At 37.1% G+C, this 21,344-nt stretch overlaps 1 protein-coding gene across 7 annotated transcripts in view; it reads right to left on the bottom strand.

Moving 5' to 3' along the window:
• NUMB (NUMB endocytic adaptor protein) overlaps positions 1-21,344 on the bottom strand; it is an 82,905-nt gene that overhangs the window by 37,427 nt on the left and 24,134 nt on the right. For all 7 annotated transcript variants that reach the window (XM_081315836.1, XM_081315840.1, XM_081315838.1 and 4 more), the window contains exon 2: positions 540-682. In XM_081315836.1, coding sequence (XP_081171962.1) covers positions 540-665 — 126 coding nt within the window. In that variant the 5' untranslated portion in view covers positions 666-682. The remainder of the gene's footprint in view (positions 1-539; positions 683-21,344) is intronic.

Here is a 21,344-nt window from a genome sequence, read left to right as displayed (position 1 = left end):
GCCCTCTCTGTGGGCACACGCACCGTCGCCCCAGTCCTAGGCCTTCAGCTGGGTTTTATAAAAAATTTTCACTTAAAAAAAAAGGTTCAATCAATCAATCGATTTCAACTTCTTGCGGGGAAAAAAAAAAGATCTCGCAAAGTTGGAATTGATTGATTGAACTTTTTAGTCCCACCCGGTCTGCTGTTACCACCGCAGCTACGCCCACCCAATGGGCCACGCCCACCCAATGGGCCACGCCCACCCAATTGGCCACACCCACCCAGTGGGCCACGCCTACCCAGCACCCGATGATACATAAGAGCGTTTTGAGTTGCAGTTTGGGCACTCGGTCTCTAAAAGGTTCGCCATCACTGCTCTAGGAAACTGAGAATGACTGACAGCAGAGATCAAACAAAATGGAGAGGAAAATGTATAAGGGAAAGGGGTTTCGTGTTTGCATATGCAAAATGAATGTTTTTATATATTACTATGTGGGCATTTTCTCAAAAATCCAAATGTGCTTAGTAGCCTAAAAAAAATGGAGAACCTTAACTTACCTTAACTGGGAAGCTGCATTTTCCAGTTCGAACCCCTTCTTCATCTGTCTGCCATTGGTGTGGCCTACTGGCTTCAGGAACGTAGATATCTTTCTTTCTCCTGAAGCTCTGCCGTAATTTATTCATTGCTCAATTTTTGTGCCCTACAAGAAAGAAAGAAAGAAAAAAAAGAACAATTGAGCGTATTGTATATTTACCCATTACTTTTGAACAAAAATGTTAAAGATAGCATAATTTACAAATAAAAATCTGATACAGACTAGTCCAGGGGTAGGCAATCTCGGCTCTTTTATGACTCATGGACTTCAACTCCCAGAATTCCTGAGTCAGCTGAGCCGAGGTTGCCTACCCCTGGACTAGTCCAATGAATAAGCTTACTTAAATACTCACAATAATAAGCAAGAGAAGAGGGGGAGCTAACAGGAATTTACTTAACCATCAGGGGAGCCCCTAACAATTTTTCCTTGAAACTCAAGAATCCTGGCTGATCTAACAGATAGAGAAAGGAACAGAAAGAAATAAAAATCTTCCTACTTGTGTTGCTCTAAAAAGACAAAGTGATGGCCAATTAAAACCATGTACAATTATGAACTGCTCTGCTTGTAGCATGTTTTTCTTCCTTCCTAAAATCAATCCCAGGTATACTTTCAGCAAATGTGAGCTTGCAAATTGTCTTTGAAAAAAAATGTCAAAGCCCTCCAGCAGAGAGCAACCACAGTGGATGAAAAAGGCAAGGATTTGTCAGTTCAAGGGAAAAAGGCCCAGCAAGAGAAATGGAGAGTGAAAGCAATTTCTCAACAAGAGAAATGGACTGTGAAAACAATTCTCTACAAGGAAGACACAGAGGGAGGAGCCTATGCAGCAGGTAAGAGTTATGGACTAGAAGCGAAAAACCTAGAAGATATTTTGCGCAGCAAGAATTTAAAAGTTTTCGGAGCCCCACAGATGAAACTCACTCTGCATATTCAGAAGAAGAAAAAGAGACATTGTAGAATGGGAGACATGATGCTGAATCCATAAAGGACAGAAAGAGCACAACTGTGCCCTATAATAAGACAAGTACAACCGCACTATAAGGACCTGAAGCAAGCATATGTTGATATGACCCACAAACATATGCCAATACGACACATTGCCTACTTAAGTATTTTGTAATACCAGGTTCAAGAATGCAACAAAACGTCAAAGTGACTTATCAGATTCACTAAATTATTCCTTCCTACTGATACTCTTTGGGACAAATAATACTGCAAATAACAACTATAACTATATTATCATAGATATGTAAAATCTTGGAAGGAAGCTCAAACTCTGGGGGCTTAGATAGTATTATTATCAGGAAGGAAGGAAGGAAGGAAGGAAGGAAGGAAGGAAGGAAGGAAGGAAGGAAGGAAGGAAGGAAGGAAGGAAGGAAGGAAGGAAGGAAGGAAGGAAGGAAGGAAGGAAGGAAGGAAGGAGTAATGACTAGCTATGCAAAAAGTGGCAGCTAGAGAGGTTTGGTTCCTGGAAACATTGCCTGAGGAACAAAATTGATAGGCTGCTCATATATGATGGGCTAAACCCCACATGGAATAGCAAAACTGTGTTTTAGACAAAACATAATTAATTAAGAAGGGTTTGATTGAATCCTGTTGAGGTAGAACAAAAACTCTGAATTAAGGACTTTAGACTTATGCCCTGTAGAAAATGGAAATATTGCTAAATGAAGCCTACTGAACCACTCAAGCACAATCAAAAATAATGCTGGCTCATAAAATTCATAAGCTTCACTGTCCAAACAGTAATGCTCAAAATATGGGAAACACTAAAACAAGCTGAGCTTCATTTCTTAGTACAGAAGGGCAAATGGTAATGGTATAATGGAAATCTGGCGGGATGACTCCCATGAAAGGAATACAGTAATTAAAGGATAACATCTGTCCAAAAGGATCGGAAGCAACAGAAAAGAACACAGTGTTGCACTGTGTTAAAAATACACATTCCTGCTCAGAAAACAAAATGAATGAAGCTGGCTCGAGGTTGAAGAAATTTATTGAAAGTAACAGCAATTTTTTTTTTACAAGAACGACTGCAAAGTTCTTTACTTTAGAAATAAAAATTAAATGCACAAGTATCAGATGAGGGAGAACAGGCTTAATACTGGGTAGTTTTGAAAAACATCTTGGAATCTTAAACTACTCCAAACTGATATGACCCAGCAGTGTGTTATTGCTGCAAAGAAGACAAACGTATAAACTACAATAAACTTGTACAGCCTTAAATGATACGAAATTAAATATAGGTAGATATTAAATACAATTTAAAATTATAAAATAGAAATTGCTAATGAGAATTAACGAAGAAACGCAGATAGGGGGGATTCGAGGAAGTCACCTGAAAATGATTAGAAAGATTAGGAATAATGGAAGTTAAGTATTCTTTTTGTATTTTTGTTGTTGATTGTATTGTTTATGTCATGTCTTGTTTTTATATGTATTTTTTTTTGTTTAAATATATGTTTATATAAAAGCGATAAAAAAAATTAAAAAAACATATGTACCGTACCACTTTATCTGCTCGGTAAAGAATTTTCATGATGGCAAAGAATAGTTAGAATAGACTATAAAGCAATGAAGTTGTTCAAAATGGGGAAAGGAATGAGCCAGGCCCCTACATTGTCACCTTATTTATTTAGAATGTATTATGCAGAATATATCATGAGAAATGATGGTCTAGGATCCATATAGAATTTGGAATTAAAATTACTAGGAGAAAAATCAACCTCTGCAAACATAAAGATGATACCACTCTGATGCGTAGAACTAAGGAAGACTTAAATAATCCCCTATTGAAGGTAAAAGAAGAGAATGCAAAAGGGATGGGGGTGTGTGGGTGTGTGTGGGTGTAAAAAACCTAAGATGTCAAAAGCTAATGCCAGCCCAATACAAATAGGCAAGGAAGTTGAAGTAACGGCAGATTTCACCTTCCTAGACTCAGAGATTTGCAGGGTAATAACCTAGAGATGGCCACTACTTGGGAGGAAGACTATGACAAATCTAAAATACAGAGTTATCACACAGACAGCAAAGAGATATCACTGTTTTCTCAGTTGGTTGTAAAACCTGAATCATTAGGAACTCTGGATGTGGTGCTAGAGGAAACTGTTGTGTATAACGTAGGTTAAAAGAGCCACCATCATTCATTAAGTGAATCACTGCAGTTGTTAACTTAGTAACATGATTGTTAAGAGAATCTGGCCTCCTTATTGACCTTGCTTGTCAAAAAGTCACAAAAGGTAATCATATGACCCTGGGATACTGCAACCATCTTAATTATGAACCAGTTACCAAGCATCTGAATTTTGGGGATGCTGCAATGGTCGTTAAGTGTGAAAAATGGTCATAAGTCACTTTTTCAGTGCCGTTGTAACTTTGAACAGTCAATAAATGAACTGTTGTAAATCGAGAACTACCTGTAATATGTAGGCAAGAGCTACTTAGAAAAATCATAGTATTCGCAATAATTAAAAGCAACCAAAAAATAGACAACAGAGGATATGGCAAGATATTATCACTGGTGGTACCAGTATAAGGTTACAAGACCTCAAAAAAGCAATTATTGAGGGGGGTAAAGCACTTAGTAAAATGTTGTCCACCAAATCATAGAGATGAAACCAACCAAGCAACTGAATAACAACAGTGAAAGAAAACGAAGAAAAGGTTGCAAAATTTCAGGAATTTAAGTGATAGGTCAAATTCTTTTTAGTCAAATTAAATGGCGATTTTATAGGCATCTGTTTTACACATTCATATTTTTACTAATAAATCATCTTGCTGGAGTTTATCTGCAATTGTGTGAAACTGAGAGAACTCCTGGACAAAGATTTAAAAATTTGGTTTATGAACTCATCCACGTACTGTAATTACATGTCTCTGGGTTTGCTGATTAATAGAATTGATAAACCTACTTTAAGCAGGAGGGAGGAAGTGAGCCACTTGGGGCAGCTGCTGGAAATTATTGAACTTTTTACAATTCTCATTCCTGCTGATGTCCTGCCTCTTCTTTGGAAGAAGAGGGAAAACTTAATCGGTTCCAAAGATCAGTACCAAATTGGCTGGAGAGCACACAGAGTAGCTGCACTCCACTGCTTTCTTTGGAAATATAATTTTTAAAAAATGGTAGGACAACCGACAGTAGATATTTTTGTAGTGATGCTTAACATATTCTTGATATTCCTAATGTACCATCAGTCCCCAAAATGTCAGGAGTCTAGATTTAGAAGCATAAAAATATGCTAGTTTCATCATAAGAACTCTTCTCCATCTTTGCTTACATTGTCATCTATTTAGGGAATCTAGCTAAAATCCAGAAAGAATGATTCAGCAGCTTGAAACATGGAAATTACTCACTTCCACATATCAAATGACCTTTGTCAATTATAATCCAAGATCTATACATAATTTGATATAGTCAGAAAGTGTATAATCCTTTATAATTTGAAATTATAACATAAAATGTGACCAAATGGAAACAATTTTTAAAGTATTTTAAATTTTTAATTTAAATTTAAATTAAATTATTTTAATTTCTGTACTATTCAAATGCTCAGTCACATTTATTACAAATATAGTTACAAACTGTATAGCTTGCTTGCTTGGCATGACTAAGAGGCAAACCCCACAAGTTTTCAAATGCTTGCTTGTTAAATTTAGCAGGCAATATACAATGTATATGGATGGAACTATTTTACTTTTCCTAAACTTTGGCAAGAAAATATTCAGTTTAAAATTTGTGGATGAAACCAAACTGCCACTAAAGATTATCAGAAATGTCATTTTCCCTCTGATGTGCACTTCTTTTCTACATCTGCAATTTAATATGAGATGTATGTCCTATAACACGATCCACATAATTCTGAATTTTTTCAGTTCAACAGAAAATACAGAAAAAGCAAAGAGAATATTTACATCTACTTACAATTTACAGCATTTTCACCTAGTGTTGAGACAACACTAATATTTGGATAATAAATAGTGTCTAGCTGCATCAGTGTAATCTAGCAGCTTTTTATTTTCCAACTTTAAAAAAAATACAATTCAGCCTATAGAACAAATGTTTAAATGGTCTACTTTTGTGAAACTAGTCAACAAATCCCTACGAAAACTAGAATAGCCCTGGGAGTGTTCATACAAACTGTGTTGGTCATTCTGAAAGTACAGTGTTTGCCAATTGTTTTGGAAAACATTATCAGCAATATTGCTTGTTTTACCCGACTCATTTTTTATAGTGTTACTAGTGAAGATCTAAGTTTTGAGGGCAGGAATATCATTCAGGAGTAACAAATATAATTTCATGATCTAAGTTGGTCTACACTGTATGCTGTCCCCTTCAGAAGCCCAGATTTCTTCTCATAATAAGGCAACAGAAAGCAAGCTGAAAGATTTAATCACTAATTAGAAATGGAAACAATGTCCAGCTCCAGAGATATAAAATTACTACTTACTTTGGCAAACCAAAATATAGAAATAAGGAATTGTCTATCCTTAGTTTCTTACACATTGCACTAATATGGTTTATTTTGTTTAGCATTTTGTGTGAAGCTAGTTACTGTGGTTTCTAAACCAAATCTTATGTCTTTTTATTTTATTATCAACATTTCTATACAGTCTCCAATCTAAGGATTCTTAAGCATTAGATCAGGGGTGTCAAACTCAATTTCATTGAGGGCCGCATCAGCACTGCAGTTGCCCTCAGGGGGTCGGGTGGGTGTGGCCAGGGTGGGTGTGGCCTACTGGGTGGGCGTGGCTAGAGTGCGTATGGCCTACTGGGTGGGCGTGGCCAGCTCTACATCATTCGCATCAAGGGTGCCTATGGGGGCCTGGGCAGGAGTGGAACAGATCTGAGGGTCTCTATTTATTTATTTTATTTTAATTCCATTTATATCCCGCCCTTCTCCGAAGACTCAGGGCGGCTTACAAGCTTAGCAGTAGGAGTAGGAGGACTCTAGCAGGAGGGTCTCTGGGCCAGGGCCAAGGCAGTGGGGGCCGTTCCCTCACTGTTTCCAGGATGGCTTTGCGGGCCACATGAAACCACTTCGCAGGCCGCATCCGGCCACCGGGCCTTGTGTTTGACATGTCTGCATTAGATGATTTTGAAAAGCAACCAATAGTGGTTTAATAAACCATAATTAAATCATTCATTATGCTGAATCAAGTCTGTGTCATTATTCAAGAGTATCTCTTGAGAAACTATTGGCTAGAAATCTCATTTGTATTGAAACATAGTCTATACACAGTTCTACTTCTTTTCTAAAATAAACATTGTAGCATAAATCTTGAATTGATGATACTGTCAGAATCCATTTGACAGATACCATGTGAACCTGACAAAAAACAATTCACATTCTATATGTTCCTGTTTATTAAGTTCTTCTCTGTAAGTATTGGAAGATAGCTCATTGATATTTAAACTTTGGATTTCCAGCACCATTATACCAAAGTGGTGTCAAAAATTAAATCTAAAGCAATTCCATTCTTATTGCACATGGACATTCAATACTGTCTTCTGCTAGGATGCTAGGATTAATACAGCAATACCAGGAGGACCACAATTATCACACCCCTGTACAGTTTAATTAATACATTTGGGGAAGTTAATATATTTCAAGCAATACCAGGAGGACCACAATTATCACACCCCTGTACAGTTTAATTAATACATTTCAGCAAATTAATATTTTTCTCAAGCAACTGCAGCTCCCAACATCATTCATTTTAGCAACCTATTCAATCTAATGTTTTAACTACAAACATATCCTAATATCAAATAAAACAGTGACTGCACTATGTCACTTTTTTTAGAACAACAGAAATATATTATTATAACTGAGAAAACTATAACTTACATATCAGGGGAAAGGACCAATATGATTTGAAGGCATATCATTCTTTATCAAATCAGTAAGTTATTCTTCAGCATCCAAATAATCTCAAGCATTCAAAAATAAACTATCATTCTTCAATACAGTATACCATTACCATTAACACTACTTGCTAAACGGGATGTTTCAATTCATTTCTAAAGAGTTCTCATCTGGAAAATCTTACATGAACTGATAACAGGAAGTTTACAACACAGGAAGGATGCAATACTGGTAAATATTTATATTACGATCTTCACACTGGAAGCTCTCTATACTCTAAAAGTGATAATATAATCGTAACATAAAGAGAAACACTCCCCAAATCTCAAATTTTTGCAAACGCTTAACGTGTTGAAGCAAATAATTTATCTATTGCAATCAGATATATTTTCAGGGTAAACAGATTTATCATATCACATAGCAGCAATTCTCGGAATTGAAGGAATAGCTATAGAAATATGGGCAAGTCAAACAAGACTCAATAAAGGTTCTAACCAAACTATGCCAGGAAATATGGACAATGGCAGTGGCAAACAACGTGGAAGAGGTCAGTCTACATATCCCTAACCAAAGAAGAGAGACTTTATAATAGCGTGTGCAAAGTATCATGCAATATCCTTAATTTCACACGCTAGCAAAATAATGTTTAGGATCATCCAATGCAGATTAAAAAGCTATATGGAAAAAGAAATGCCAGATGTTTAAGGCGGCTTTATAAATGGTCAAGGATCAAGATACATTATTGCTGTTATGTGCTGGATAATTGAGAAGGCCAAAGAATCTAAAAAAAAAAGTGATGTGCTTCATTGATTATAGAAAGGCGGAAAAACCTCTCTCTAGGGAACCAGTCCCCAGTGCCCAAAAGATTGGCAGCCGCTACTGTATAAAATGTATACTGTGTACTTCCCACTATATGCAGAATATATATTGAGGGAATGTGGATTAAAAGAAGATGAGTGTGGTTTTAAAATTGGAGGAAGAAACATAGCCTGCACTGTGCTAAGCGGGAAATATTTGATGTAAAGACAATACCAGGAAGCAATTTCAATGTTTATCATTATTTGATTCACCACTGCCAGATACAATGGGAAAGGATTTGCAACTTAATAGTGCTTATACTGAGAATTTTAATTGTTTAATTAAAATGTAATTAAAACATAATTGTTTATTATTGTTTAAATTTTATATTTATAAAATAATATTTAGCATGTTTTATAGTCAAAAATGATAAATAGTGGTAGCATCAATATAAATAGTTTAGAGTTGTGGGATTTCTCAAGATATAATTATTTTAGTTTTATATATTCAATTATTTAATCAATGAAATAACGTATTCTCAGTTTTATAACAATAGTAAATTACATTTGTTTACTGATACTTTATTTTCCATATAAGTGTTTTCTCATTTTTTATTTATGTATTATTTTATTCTTCAAATATATATTTAAAAAAGAAAACAAATTATGTTGAAACTATAATCATAACCACACATTGCAATAGAAACTACATACTATGGATTTCAGACAACTCTTCATCTTTCTATAAAATATTGTTCTAAGCAATATATTATGAAAAACAGCAAGAACCATTTTAAAAATTTATTTATACATTTATTTTCAGGACTTCCAAATGACTCCAATTATAGTAGATTCTAACCAATATGCATAACTAATATAATAATCAGATTAAAAATAAATATATGATCCAAAATATCCAGGGACATTTAGCCACATTTCACCCACAATTTTCTTCTGCACAGAAGAACAAGACCACATAAAAAGTCTCAAAGGCACGCCCAAAAGAGCCAGGTCTTTTGAATAGCTTTTTGAAAGCTCATGTAAGAACAAATGGGGAAATGATGCTTGAGAGAGGGGAAACAACAGAGAAAGCTCTACTTACTGGACACTGCAGATGAGTAGAGTAGAGTAGAGTAGAGTAGAGTAGAGTAGAGTAGAGTAGAGTAGAGTAGAGTAGAATAGAGTAGAATAGAATAGAATAGAATAGAATAGAATAGAATAGAATAGAATAGAATAGAATAGAATAGAATAGAATAGAATAGAATAGAATAGAATAGAATAGAATAGTTGGAAGGGATCTTGTAGGTCATCTAGTCTAATCCCCTGCCCAAGCAGGAGACCCTACGATTTCTGACAGATGGCAGTCCAGTCTCTTCTTGAAAGCTTCCAGTGAGGAAGCTCGCACAACTTCTGAAGGCAAGCTATTCTACTGATGGATTGTTCTCACTGTTAGGAAATTTCCTCTTATTTCTAGGTTGAATCTCTCCTTTCCATCCATTATTCCTTGCCTGGTCTTCAAATCCTTTGGAAAATAAGTTGATCCTCTCCTCTCTGTGACAGTCCCTCAAATATTGGACCACTGTTATCATATCTCCCCTGATTCTTCTCTTCACTAGACTAGCCATGCCCAGTTCCTATAACCATTCTTCATATGCTTTAGCCTAGTCAGTCACCTAATCATCTTTGTTGCTCTTCTCTGAACTTCTTCTAGAGTCTCAACATCTTTTTTATAGTGTGGAGACCAAAACTGGATGCGGTATTCTAGGTGGGATCTTACTAAGGCTTTATAGAGTGATACCTCACATGATCTTGATTGAATCCCTCTGTTAATGCAATTTAGGATTGCATTGGCTTTTTTGGCTGCCACCACACACTGTCGGCTCATATTTAACTGAATATTAATTGAATTTAATTGAATTAATAGAAGGATTCTAAACAGAGACGTCTCTTCCAGATAGGCAGAACCCATTGGGAAAAGGACATTTAAGGGTACTCAGATCCATGAAAGTATTTAAAAGGGATAACCGCCAACTTGTATTACAGGGCTTTTCAATCTTTTCACCCATTGTACCACCTTTAGGATATGGCAACATCCGAGTACCACCAGTCGCCTAGCAAGGTGTCAAAAACTTGATGACCCAAAAAAAAGGAAAAAAGTGATGAAGTACAGGTAGTCCTCGACTTAGAACAGTTCGCTTAGTGACTGTTCGAAGTTACAATGGCACTGAAAAAAGTGCCCCCAAGCCACAGTCGAGCAAGACATCTGCCTGCCCGCCCGGTTGCGTTCTTCCTCCTGCCTGAGGTTTTCACTGTTGTGAGCATTTCTGTTGAGGATTGGAAGCGGGGGTGGGGTGGGGGGGTGTTTGGTTTTATTCCTTCCCCCCTCTGCTGGCTGGTTGCAGCAGGTTTTGGTCACTTCACATGACCCTGGGACACTGTGACCGTCATAGATATGAACCAGTTGCCAAGCATCTGAATGTAAATCACAAGAAGATGCTGCAACATTCCAGCTGATAGACGCTTCTTCTGGGCTCAGCAGAAGCACCGGGATCAGCGCCGAGCTCCAGCTGGAGCCCGGCGCTGATCCCGGTGTTTCCGCTGAGCCCTGAGAGCCCTGCAGCTCCAGCCGCCTCTCGCTCAGGGCTCTGCAGTGCTGCCACCGGTTCAGCTCATTCCCCTCCCCTGCTACCACTTTTCTAGGATGGTCACGTACCACCTACCAGGTTCCAATGTACCACAGATGGTACCCATACCACTGGTTCAAAAAGCCCTGTTGTATTACACCCAGAAGCAAAATGATCACCAATCCAACTCTGAGAGTAGTGGTCGAAAAGAGAAGTTTACTACTCTTCCAACCATTCTGTCTTGCTGATATTGAGGCTAACCTGTTCGTTTCTATCTAGCCTTCAGACAACAGGGCAGGGCATTTATTATGTTTCTTGTTCATCCCCAAGTCAATATACAGAGTTGAGTATCGGTGCATTGATGATACGGCCTCAATGGTAATAAATGATCTCACCCAACACTTTGATGTAGATGCCAAAAAGGAGAAAAGAAAACACTGAGCTATGAGATATTCCATGGTGCAGAACCCTGGGATTCATCCTCTTTCCTCTCTCCACCCCATTGAAATAGGCTGTTCAGGAAAAAAAACCACTTAAGAACAGTGCATCCAACCCCTAACTCTAACTTCATTGAAACTGCCCATTCATGGAAAAATTGGACTTAAGAACAATGCATCCAACCTTCAACCCTTGCAGTCCGGTAAGATTCTAAGGATGATAGCATCATATGCTTCTGAAAGATCAACAGGATAAGAAGGGTTGAACCTCCTCCTACCATGGTCCTGTCAAAAGTCATCCATAGGAACAGACGGTGTAGAGAAGCCAGTCCTTTTTAACAATAGCTTTTAGCATATTAGGAAGATATTAGGGTAACTAAAGCTGGCCAAGGTTGCATTCTACTTCAGTTTCAGAGACAAGTATTGAATCTTCTGATTAATTTTGATACGTGCACATTTTAAACAATTTTTTTAAAAAATTAAGGAGTTATTTCAGAATTATAGGCTTGCCCCAAAGTCCAGCTTTTATATTTTTAAAACTGGTATTTAAATTTATTTTGACCTTAATATAAAATGAGCTACTGATCCTCCAAATCAAATGGGTCAATTTCTACATTTCTATCAATGTTCTTAGCTCTATATAGTGTCTTTTTCAAAATATTTTCCATACCATGTGAAAATATACTGCACTAAATTAAATCAAAAGGCAATAGTTTTACCAGTTTAACTCCATATTCAAATTTAAGTAGATTTCTAAAGAAAGGTATTAATGTTTCAAAACTTAAAATTGTTTTAGAATCACATCCAGATTTTTAATACTTAGAAAAGCTAAACAATGACAATGTACCTATTATTTCTGAATTATTTCCTAATAAAGAGTGCAACTCGGTTTCATACATTTCACAGTAATCAAGCCCAATAATTGAAACTGCTGACATTTCAGCCCTATGATTCTATTATTCTAAAGTCTGAACTTAACATGTTTCAGTTCAATATCCCGAGGATTAGACATGTACTTTCTCAAAAGATTTGTATTGACACGAAGTTAATAATTCACAGAAATATACAAGTACCATAAGAGGACTAAATATATTCCAAGATACACTTACTGTATCTTTATGAGGTCCCAAAAATCCCGACCTTTTCCCACCCCAAAATGTCTGGAAATAACTTGTACCCGACAGTCTGAGGACCTGCCTATTAAACTGGTTATACTAGAACTGGCAGCTTCTAGAATGTTACATATTCGATGAGCAAATGTCGTCTAATTTTGAGAATGAAAAGAACAACTAAATTTCCACTAACTGAAAAAGAGATTAGGAAAAAAAAATCTAGAATTTAAATTCTGTAGTATGGATTTCTGCAATAAGTAGATTTTCTCTATGTATATATGATGAGGGATGAGGGAGCGCGGTTCATTTTTTTCTGCAGTAAAGAAACTAAACTACTTACATCACGTCTGTGGTTTCTGCATTAAGCAAGTTCCTGAATACCAGGTTTAGTATTTGGGAAATCAAAGTTTATTGCTAAACCTGATCAAAAGTCTGACAGAGGCCAAGGAAATATAGATACAGGTAGATACAAAAAGGAGGACAGGCTTAGCCTTAAATCATAATTTTATCAAGTTTCTGTAGTCACGAATATTTACATTTTGCTGCCACAAATGGTTCAGGATTTTACAAATGAGTGCTGTTTCCACTGAAGGAAGAGTATCACTTAGTAAAGTTGAGAACTAAGAATCCTCAAAGTTTAATGATCGTTTTCAAAGAAAAAAATCTAAAATGAAAAATTGTACATAGAAAATTCCATTAGTCTTCATTTAATAGAAATTATAAAGTTGGATAATATTTTATGTAATTATCAAGCAAACATCTTTATAGAGGTTTAAGCTTGATGTATTCAAAGTATAAGGAATTATCACACTTGGTTCTGGGGGAAAAGAAAGTAAAGCTCTGTGGTTGGTGAGAAGCTTGATCTTTCTCTTTCATGTTACCCACCTGATAGGTAGGTGCAAGCAAAATGGCAGAAAAGTACAAAGAATTTTCTGGGCTATTAAAATTTAGCAGTCAACCAACCCATGAATACCTACTTAAGAGTGCAGCTGATACATACAACTAAAATATGGCTATTTTCTCTCAACAAAACAGAAAATTCTAAACTACATGTTTCAATATATAAATCTACATCCAGATAACCTACCTTTATTTGAGTACTTTGGCTGCCAAAACTAATAGTTCAGTTAAAAGAACACATCTATTCTGAGTTCTTAGTTTTGATGTGAGTAAAAATAGGTATGGTAGTGTTTTGCTTTATTTTTTGTCAAATACCCCATTCTCTAGTTTAGTGCATGATAGGAACATTTATTCTTGTTCCCACTCTATTAATAATTTTTTTCTTTGTGAACCCTCCCCTCTTCTCTTCAGCAAGTTGCAGGTGAGGACAGATAATTCTTATTAAATAACTGAACTGACTTGTTGCCTTGTGGTTTTGAAATTTTAAAATTGCCTTACCTCTGTTGTAGTACCAGATGAAATGGGAGCAGCATTGTGTTGTTTGATTTCTTTTGGTACAAGAAAGATCCAAGTAATTCAAGAATCTCACCAAATATTTGTCTACCAGAAGTTTAGAGCCAACATTTTTTATTTGTTCATGCTGAAACTAGCAGCCTTGGTGCTGGTGGAGGGATACTTATTTAATAAGTCTCCAGTCCCTAAATTACAGCTACAAAATAGTGCTGCTTAGATGGTTCCATACAATCATGCAGCAACAGAACAGTTATAAGTATGAGAAAGAGTAAGACAGGCTCCAAATATAATCAGCCTATTTTATAAAACCTATTTTATATTAAGAATCAGAAGTTCGTTTTAGCTGCTCCACTCAATGGCAAATAATTTGTTGTTGTTTTGACTGATTTAAGTGATCTCTGAACTCATATTTAAGTCTGCGAGACTCAATTTGAAAGATTCAAAGCAATATGCTTATCAGTGTGTTATTCCTGGCTTTGTTCCTCAGTCTGCCTATACAGTATTAAGCAAGGCTTCAGCTTTGTTCAGGTTTCACGCAATACATTATATACTGATTTGCACTGATTTGGCAAATTTATATCTAAAATTATGAGAAGAGGCTGCTGATTTCAGATCTCTCTGCAGCTGGCTTAGATATTATGAATAATCAAATATTATTGAATCATATACATGGTATAACTGGGTATCACTGGTTCCTTAATTTCTGATATTTGTTTGAACATTTCTGAAATGAAAATAGACAAAGACATCAACCACATTAGAGCAAATTATCAAGCTGCTCCATAAAAGTAGTGGGTGAGCATTTCATTAAATATCTATATATAGGCTCTACTAGATGAGTTGTACATTATTTTGTTGTGCAGTGCCAGTGCCTCACTTAAAAAAAAAAGATTTAGCAACAGCAATTTCAGCTCATCAATTATAACTTGATAGTTGTGGCCAACTAAAATTAAATCTAGATAATAAACGCCTACATTTCAGCAAGAATTTTGATTTTTTTTCTTTGCTATCATAAGTTGCCTGATAAGAGCAACAAGATCACATAAAATATTATAGTGATTGTACATTGCTCATGTATTTTATGTCATTCCAAATATTGGCTTTGGCTTTGACTTTTGAAACCACTTTCATTTCCAAAGACATTATTCTGTTCACCAACATCACCTGAAAGTGACACACTGCCCCACTTCCCAAGGAAAATTAAGATGGAAAAATATTTCTTCTTCTTCTGTACTGTACTGTAACTATATATTTCGATAACCTATGATGACCGTCCCATTTTAAAGATAAATTGTTCGGGGCAAACTAGTCTTTCTTTTAACTAAATATAATACATTCTTCTATTCCTTGAAATCATGCACTTCAGGAACTAACAGGTTCATTAAACTGCAATATATGAGGTTCAAAGAAGCATTTAATACATTTTCTGGAGAAAGATTTATTAGCAGTCATTAACTGCCCACAAACCATTAAAGCATATATGTTCTAACATACTTAAATAATGTGATGGACGGTTCTTAAACTTTTGTTTCAGAGATAAAAAAAAAACATTGGGCAGAAGATTCTGAATAGGGTCCCCAGATGTCATATGAATATTTAGATAAACAAATTAAATGAATACATAATCTAAATGCTATTCAAAACAAAAATGTTTCATTCTTAGAGGGGTAACAGACATTAAAAAAATTGGAAGGTTAAAGAAAAACACAAAAAGGAATTAATTCTGATTACAATAAGCTGCTTTACTGTGACTAGAAAGTTAATTTATCCTTGGTTTCCTTCAGACAGGATTATTGGCATTAACCTGAACCCAAAGCAATTTTAAGGATGAGACAAGTGTTCATTCAAACGCAGCTTGAACTATGAATCTAAGAAGGCTCAATTTGTAGCTAAAATGAAGTAAATACACAATTCTAGAATTCTTGGCATCAGAATCCAAATAGCGGCAAATTCAGACTTCATTTCATACCTTTTCACTTCTGTTTATACAGCAAAAGTGCACGATTTCCCCAACCCTTATTTTTTCTCTCAAATGGTTGGCATGCTTCTCTAAAGGTCTAATGCAGACATGTCAAACACAAAGCCCGGGGGCCGGATCCGGCCCGCGAAGTGGTTTCATGCGGCCCGCGAAGCCATCCTGGAAACAGTGAGGGAACGGCCCCCGCTGCCTTGGCCCTGGCCCAGAGACCCTCCTTCTGCCAGAGACCCTCGGATCTGTCCCACTCCTGCCAAGGCCCCCATAAGCACCCTTGATGCGAACGATGTAGAGCTGGCCACGCCCACCCAGTAGGCCATACACACTCTAGCCACGCCCACCCAGTAGGCCATGTCCACCCTGGCCATACCCACCCGGCCCCTTGAGGGCAACCGCAGTGCTGATGCGGCCCTCAATGAAATTGAGTTTGACACCCCTGGTATAATGGAAAATCTACATTTTAAACACTTTCTGAAACGTGCCTCAAATGAGAACTAATCAAATCCTATGGAGAAGTACATTATACAATATCAGGACAGCATTCTTGCTTTTAGGTCTCTGTAGTCTCCATCTATCAAAGTGAGAGAACCTGTAACATTCCCAATCAAGCAGAAAGGAGAGATTGGCCATAGGAAACCTTAGACCTTTTCCCTGTACAACTTTATATGTTAAAAGAGCACCTGGAACTACACTCAGAAAATATATTTAAAGCCAGTGCAGTAGTCACAAAATCAGGATTACAATGCTAAATAAGTTTGCACCCATCAACCTGTGGACTATACACCAATTATAGTTTCCAGGCAATTGTCAAGGGCTCCTAGGTAAAGTTAATTGAAGTATTCAAATCTGGAGGTAATGGCAATCTAAATGATTATTGCCACAGCTTTCTCACTTCAAGATAGTCATAACTGCGCACCATGTAGGTTGTGGATCTTGGATTACTGAACCAATCCTCAACTGGTACCTGTTATCAAATTAAAATTAAGTATAAAGCCCTTGAAGTAGGATGAAACATCTTAGTGCAGGTAGCAGGGGAAGCAGCATATACTATTCCTAATTCTTAGCACCAACACTCCACCACGTGTCTAGAAAAAGCAAGAAAGTTTCCATAAGCCAAAATTCTTGCACATCATACCGTGTGTAAAAAGCTACTATCAGACTCCTTTCCTCCAGGTACCACAGAAACATTACAATTAAAATTAGAGAAACTTTCTGAAAAGCTCATTTGCCATAATCACTCCCCTGAAACTTAGTGAGTTACACACAGGATCACAATAACAATCAGAGATTTCTCTCCACATTGCCTGAATTTCCTGAAATCAAAATAATCATCTCTACCTCCACTTCCTTGTAACTTGGCTCATGGGCATCCTTTTATACTTGAATAGGCAGAGATGTGTATCAATATAATTTGTGCTATCCACACAACTGAAGTTTATTGTGCTTCACCAATGAAGTCAGGGAGTGGTGCTATTCTTTGAGATTCAATCCAGGGGAATTTCAGAACAATCGTTGGTAGGTTTCCCGGGCTTCCTTTCCCCTCCTCTCCAGCATCACCCATTGGCATGAAAATCACCACCAATTACTCTTCACAGGATTGACTTCAGTAGAGTTGACTTCTTCTTGCTTCATCCCACCAAGTCAGCCAAGATTTATGCATGTATGTATTTGCCATAAGACTATTAATGTCCTGAGAGATCAAGAGCCCTACGGCCAAAAAATGCAGTACTTAGTAAGAGAACAGGAGATTGATTTTTTTTTCTATTAAAAAAACCCTAAAAGATTTCTAGGAGATCAATGTTCCCCTATACAAAAATATCAAACCCTTCCTCCCAAAGGCTGTGCAACACAGGTGTTGGTTTGTAAAATAGCCCAAGTAAAATAAGTTATAAAGGCATGTCTTATGGCCACACAAAAAGGGGCCATACGCGCAGAAGGCCTAAGATCCCTCACTGAAAGTATAATCTCTAGACCAGACATGTCAAACACAAGGCCCGGGGGCCAGATCCAGCCCGCGAAGTGGTTTCATGTGGCCCGTGAAGCCATCCTGGAAACAGTGAGGGAACGGCCCCCACTGCCTTGGCCCTGGTCCAGAGACCCTCCTTCTGCCAGAGACCCTCAGATCTGTCCCACTCCTGCCCAGGCCCCCATAGGCACCCTTGATGCGAACGATGTAGAGCTGGCCATGCCCACCCAGTAGGCCATACGCACTCTAGCCACGCCCACCCAGTAGGCCACGCCCACCCTCACCATACCCACCCGGCCGCCTGAGGGCAACCGCAATGCTGATGCGGCCCTCAATGAAATTGAGTTTGACATCCCTGCTCTAGACTCATCATTAAGGCATTTAGATTTGTTCATATGGTAAACCTGTATCAGGAGAAGGGGGAAAACATCACTTGAGCAGGAGAATTGCAGAACAGTCTGCCTCTACAGTAGGCTGGAGATGAGACAGAGGTGATGTTATGAGAAATAGTTAATGAAGCAACTTTGTGCCATGATTAGAGGTTTAGGAGAATTAATCTTAGGTCAGAAGCAGTTCTGCCTGAAAGAAAACTGAGAAATATCATGTATGGCCGAATTCCTCCTAAATTATTGAGACAAACGGCAGCAGCCTCTTTCACTTCTTCTTCTATTGGGATAATTCTGCATTAAAATCAATCCAAAAATGAATGCCATAAGGGCATTCTTACCAGAATGTTAGTACTAAGAATGTTTCATAGTTATATCTCCAACTGAAAATAAGATCTAACAAGCTTCCAAAGTCAAACCAGTTATTTTCAGAGATGACATTTATCAGCTAATTATAGAAGGTGCATTTATGAATCAAAATTTGAGCTTGCTGATCTTCAAAAACAATCCTACACGTATTCCTCCCTCTTCATGCAGTTCGACTATTTTAATTGTTATTATACCTCAGGATACAAATACATTTTCATTAGAGAATGACTAATTCATAAAACGTAAAATTCTAAACTGCAAAAAAGAATAGGATGAACGCTTTCAAAGTTATACCTGCAATTATAAAAATCTTGATTAAATAGGCGTAGATCGCTTTATCATAATCGTCTTTGTCCAATTCTCTCTGTTTAAACACTAAGGTCATCACTGGAGGTTCTCCTCCTGATATTTAAAATTAGGGCAGATTATTATCTGGAAAGAGAACAGGAAGTGCAGTTAAAAACCTCCCTGCATCAATCTAATATAAACTCTTCAGTATAGTACTTAGAATACCGAGCTGTGGTTCTGAAGAGCACATTGCCAACATATTTCTCAGATTCAGCACAATTACCATTCCTAATCTTTCACATTTCAAGAAACAAAGCCTTCTCCACCCACAGGAAGAACTAGTCAAGCAATTAACAAATTACAGTACTGTGGTGCAAGCCTTTTAATATCATGGCAGTCCAAACCAAATTTCCCAGCAAGCAGTAGTTTAGTATTCAAGATTCTGCTACTCTCCTTTACATAGTAACAGGCGGCTAATTACTTCAGAGAATCAGGCTACTCAACAAAGTTATTTAGGCTTCAATACAACCACCCAGGAATCCACCACAATTAGAGGTTACCACAGAGATAGGAATAAGGGAGGAAGAAAAATTATCCAAATAGAATTTTAAAACTTTTCAATGAGTAGTCAACTAAGATGTGCCATTTGTTATTTATTTATTCACATCACAGCTCTCCCACCATCCTCAATTTCATTCTAGGCAACCCACAACAAAAAGATGGAAGTATGAACCCAGCCAAATAATATAGAACCACTACAGCAGCAATAAAATGATAAAACAGAATTATGTGCAGGTAGTCCTCAACTTACAACTACAATTGAGCCCAAATTTTATGTTGCTAAGTGAGAAATTTTGCCCCATTTTACGACTTTTCTTGGCACAGTTGTTAAGTGAATCACTGCAGTTGTTAAATTAGTAACACAGTCGTTAAGTGAATCTGGTTTCCCCATTGACTTTTCTTGTCAGAAGGTTAAAAAAGGTGATCACATGACCCCGGGACATTGCAAACCGTCATAAATGTGAGTCAGTTGTCAAGCATCCGAATGTAAATCACATGACTTTGTGAAATGATGTAATGGTCATAAGTGTTAAAAAGGGTCATAAGTCATTTTTCCCAGTGTCGTCGTAACTTCAAACAGTCACTAAGCAAACTGTTATAAGTCGAGGACTACCTATAGTGAAGACTTACCTAAAAGGAGTGTAACATTATTTCACATGAAGCTGGGAGGAATTTAATATGAAATTAAATTTTGAATCTTTTGCCTTGTACCATCCCTATAGGAGAGTTACTTCGCAGAATAAAACACAACCGACTTTTAGTGTGTCCCAACAGTTTTATCGGAGGGAAATATACATGATTATGTAGGTAATTGGCATGCATCCAGGAGCCAAAGCAAATTCCTTCTTCTTAAAGATATATATGGACCCGCCCTATCAAACTTTGCAGCATTCAAATATTAGTACTTACTATGCAATACAGATATATATGTATTTATTAGATTTTTATCCTACCATTATTATTTTATAAATAATTCAAGATAGGAATTCAAGGTAACATATATAATAGTCCTTCCTCCTCCTGTTTTCCCCACAACTCAGTGGAGTAGGCTGAGTGAGTGCCTCGCCCAATGGCTTTCATGCCTAAGGCTGGACCAGAACTCACCTGATTTCTAGGCCAACACCTTAACCACTATACCACAGGTAGGCAACCTTGGCTCTTTTATGACTCGTGGACTTCAACTCCTGCTGGCTCAGGAATTCTGGCAGTTGAAGTCCACAAGTCATAAAAGAGCCAAGGTTGCCTACCCCTGCACTATACCAAACTGGCTCTTCTATGTAGTGTGCTCAGAAGAAATAGTGCAGGTACAGGACATATGGTGCCTTCAAAATGGCACAATTTTAATTCAGAATTACCATAAAGGTTAAGAATGTAACTAGCAACATTTACTCATCTAGCACATTTTCTCTACTGCAATACAGCTGCACGGAAAGCACAAGATGAGGAAATGAAGACTAATTTTAATTCAGTGTTCATTAGTGACTGTTCAGCAGATAAGACATTTTCAAATCCTTGATTATTTGGTGGGGTTCCATGGCTCAAAACTAAGTTTAAGATTCATTACATTCTTAAAAGATTCGGCATCTTAATATGTGATGAACAAAGGCAAATATGATTCGTGTTTAATAATCAAGCATAACAAATAAAATGCAGCAAAAATTTGCGATGTGTTGCCATGTAATAAAAGTAGCATCAATTTCTCGACCTACAACCACAGTTGAGCCCAAATTTTTTATTACAAAGTTAGACATTTGTTAAGTGAGTTTTACTCCATTTTACAAACTTTCTTGCCACAGTTGTTATAGTAACGTGGCTGTTAAGTGAATCTGGCTTCACCATTGACTTTGCTTGTCAGAAAATCACAAAAGGTGATCACATGACCCCAGGACACTGCAACCGTCATAAAATATGAGTCAGTTGCCAAGCATCTGAATTTTGATCACATGGCCATGGCGATGCTGCAATGGTTGTATGAA

Source organism: Vipera berus (assembly GCF_964194415.1).
Source record: "Vipera berus genome assembly, chromosome: 1".
Classification (NCBI taxonomy): Eukaryota; Metazoa; Chordata; class Lepidosauria; order Squamata; family Viperidae; genus Vipera; species Vipera berus.
Note: the sequence above shows the minus strand (reverse complement) of the source record. Positions and strands in the feature narration are given on the sequence as shown.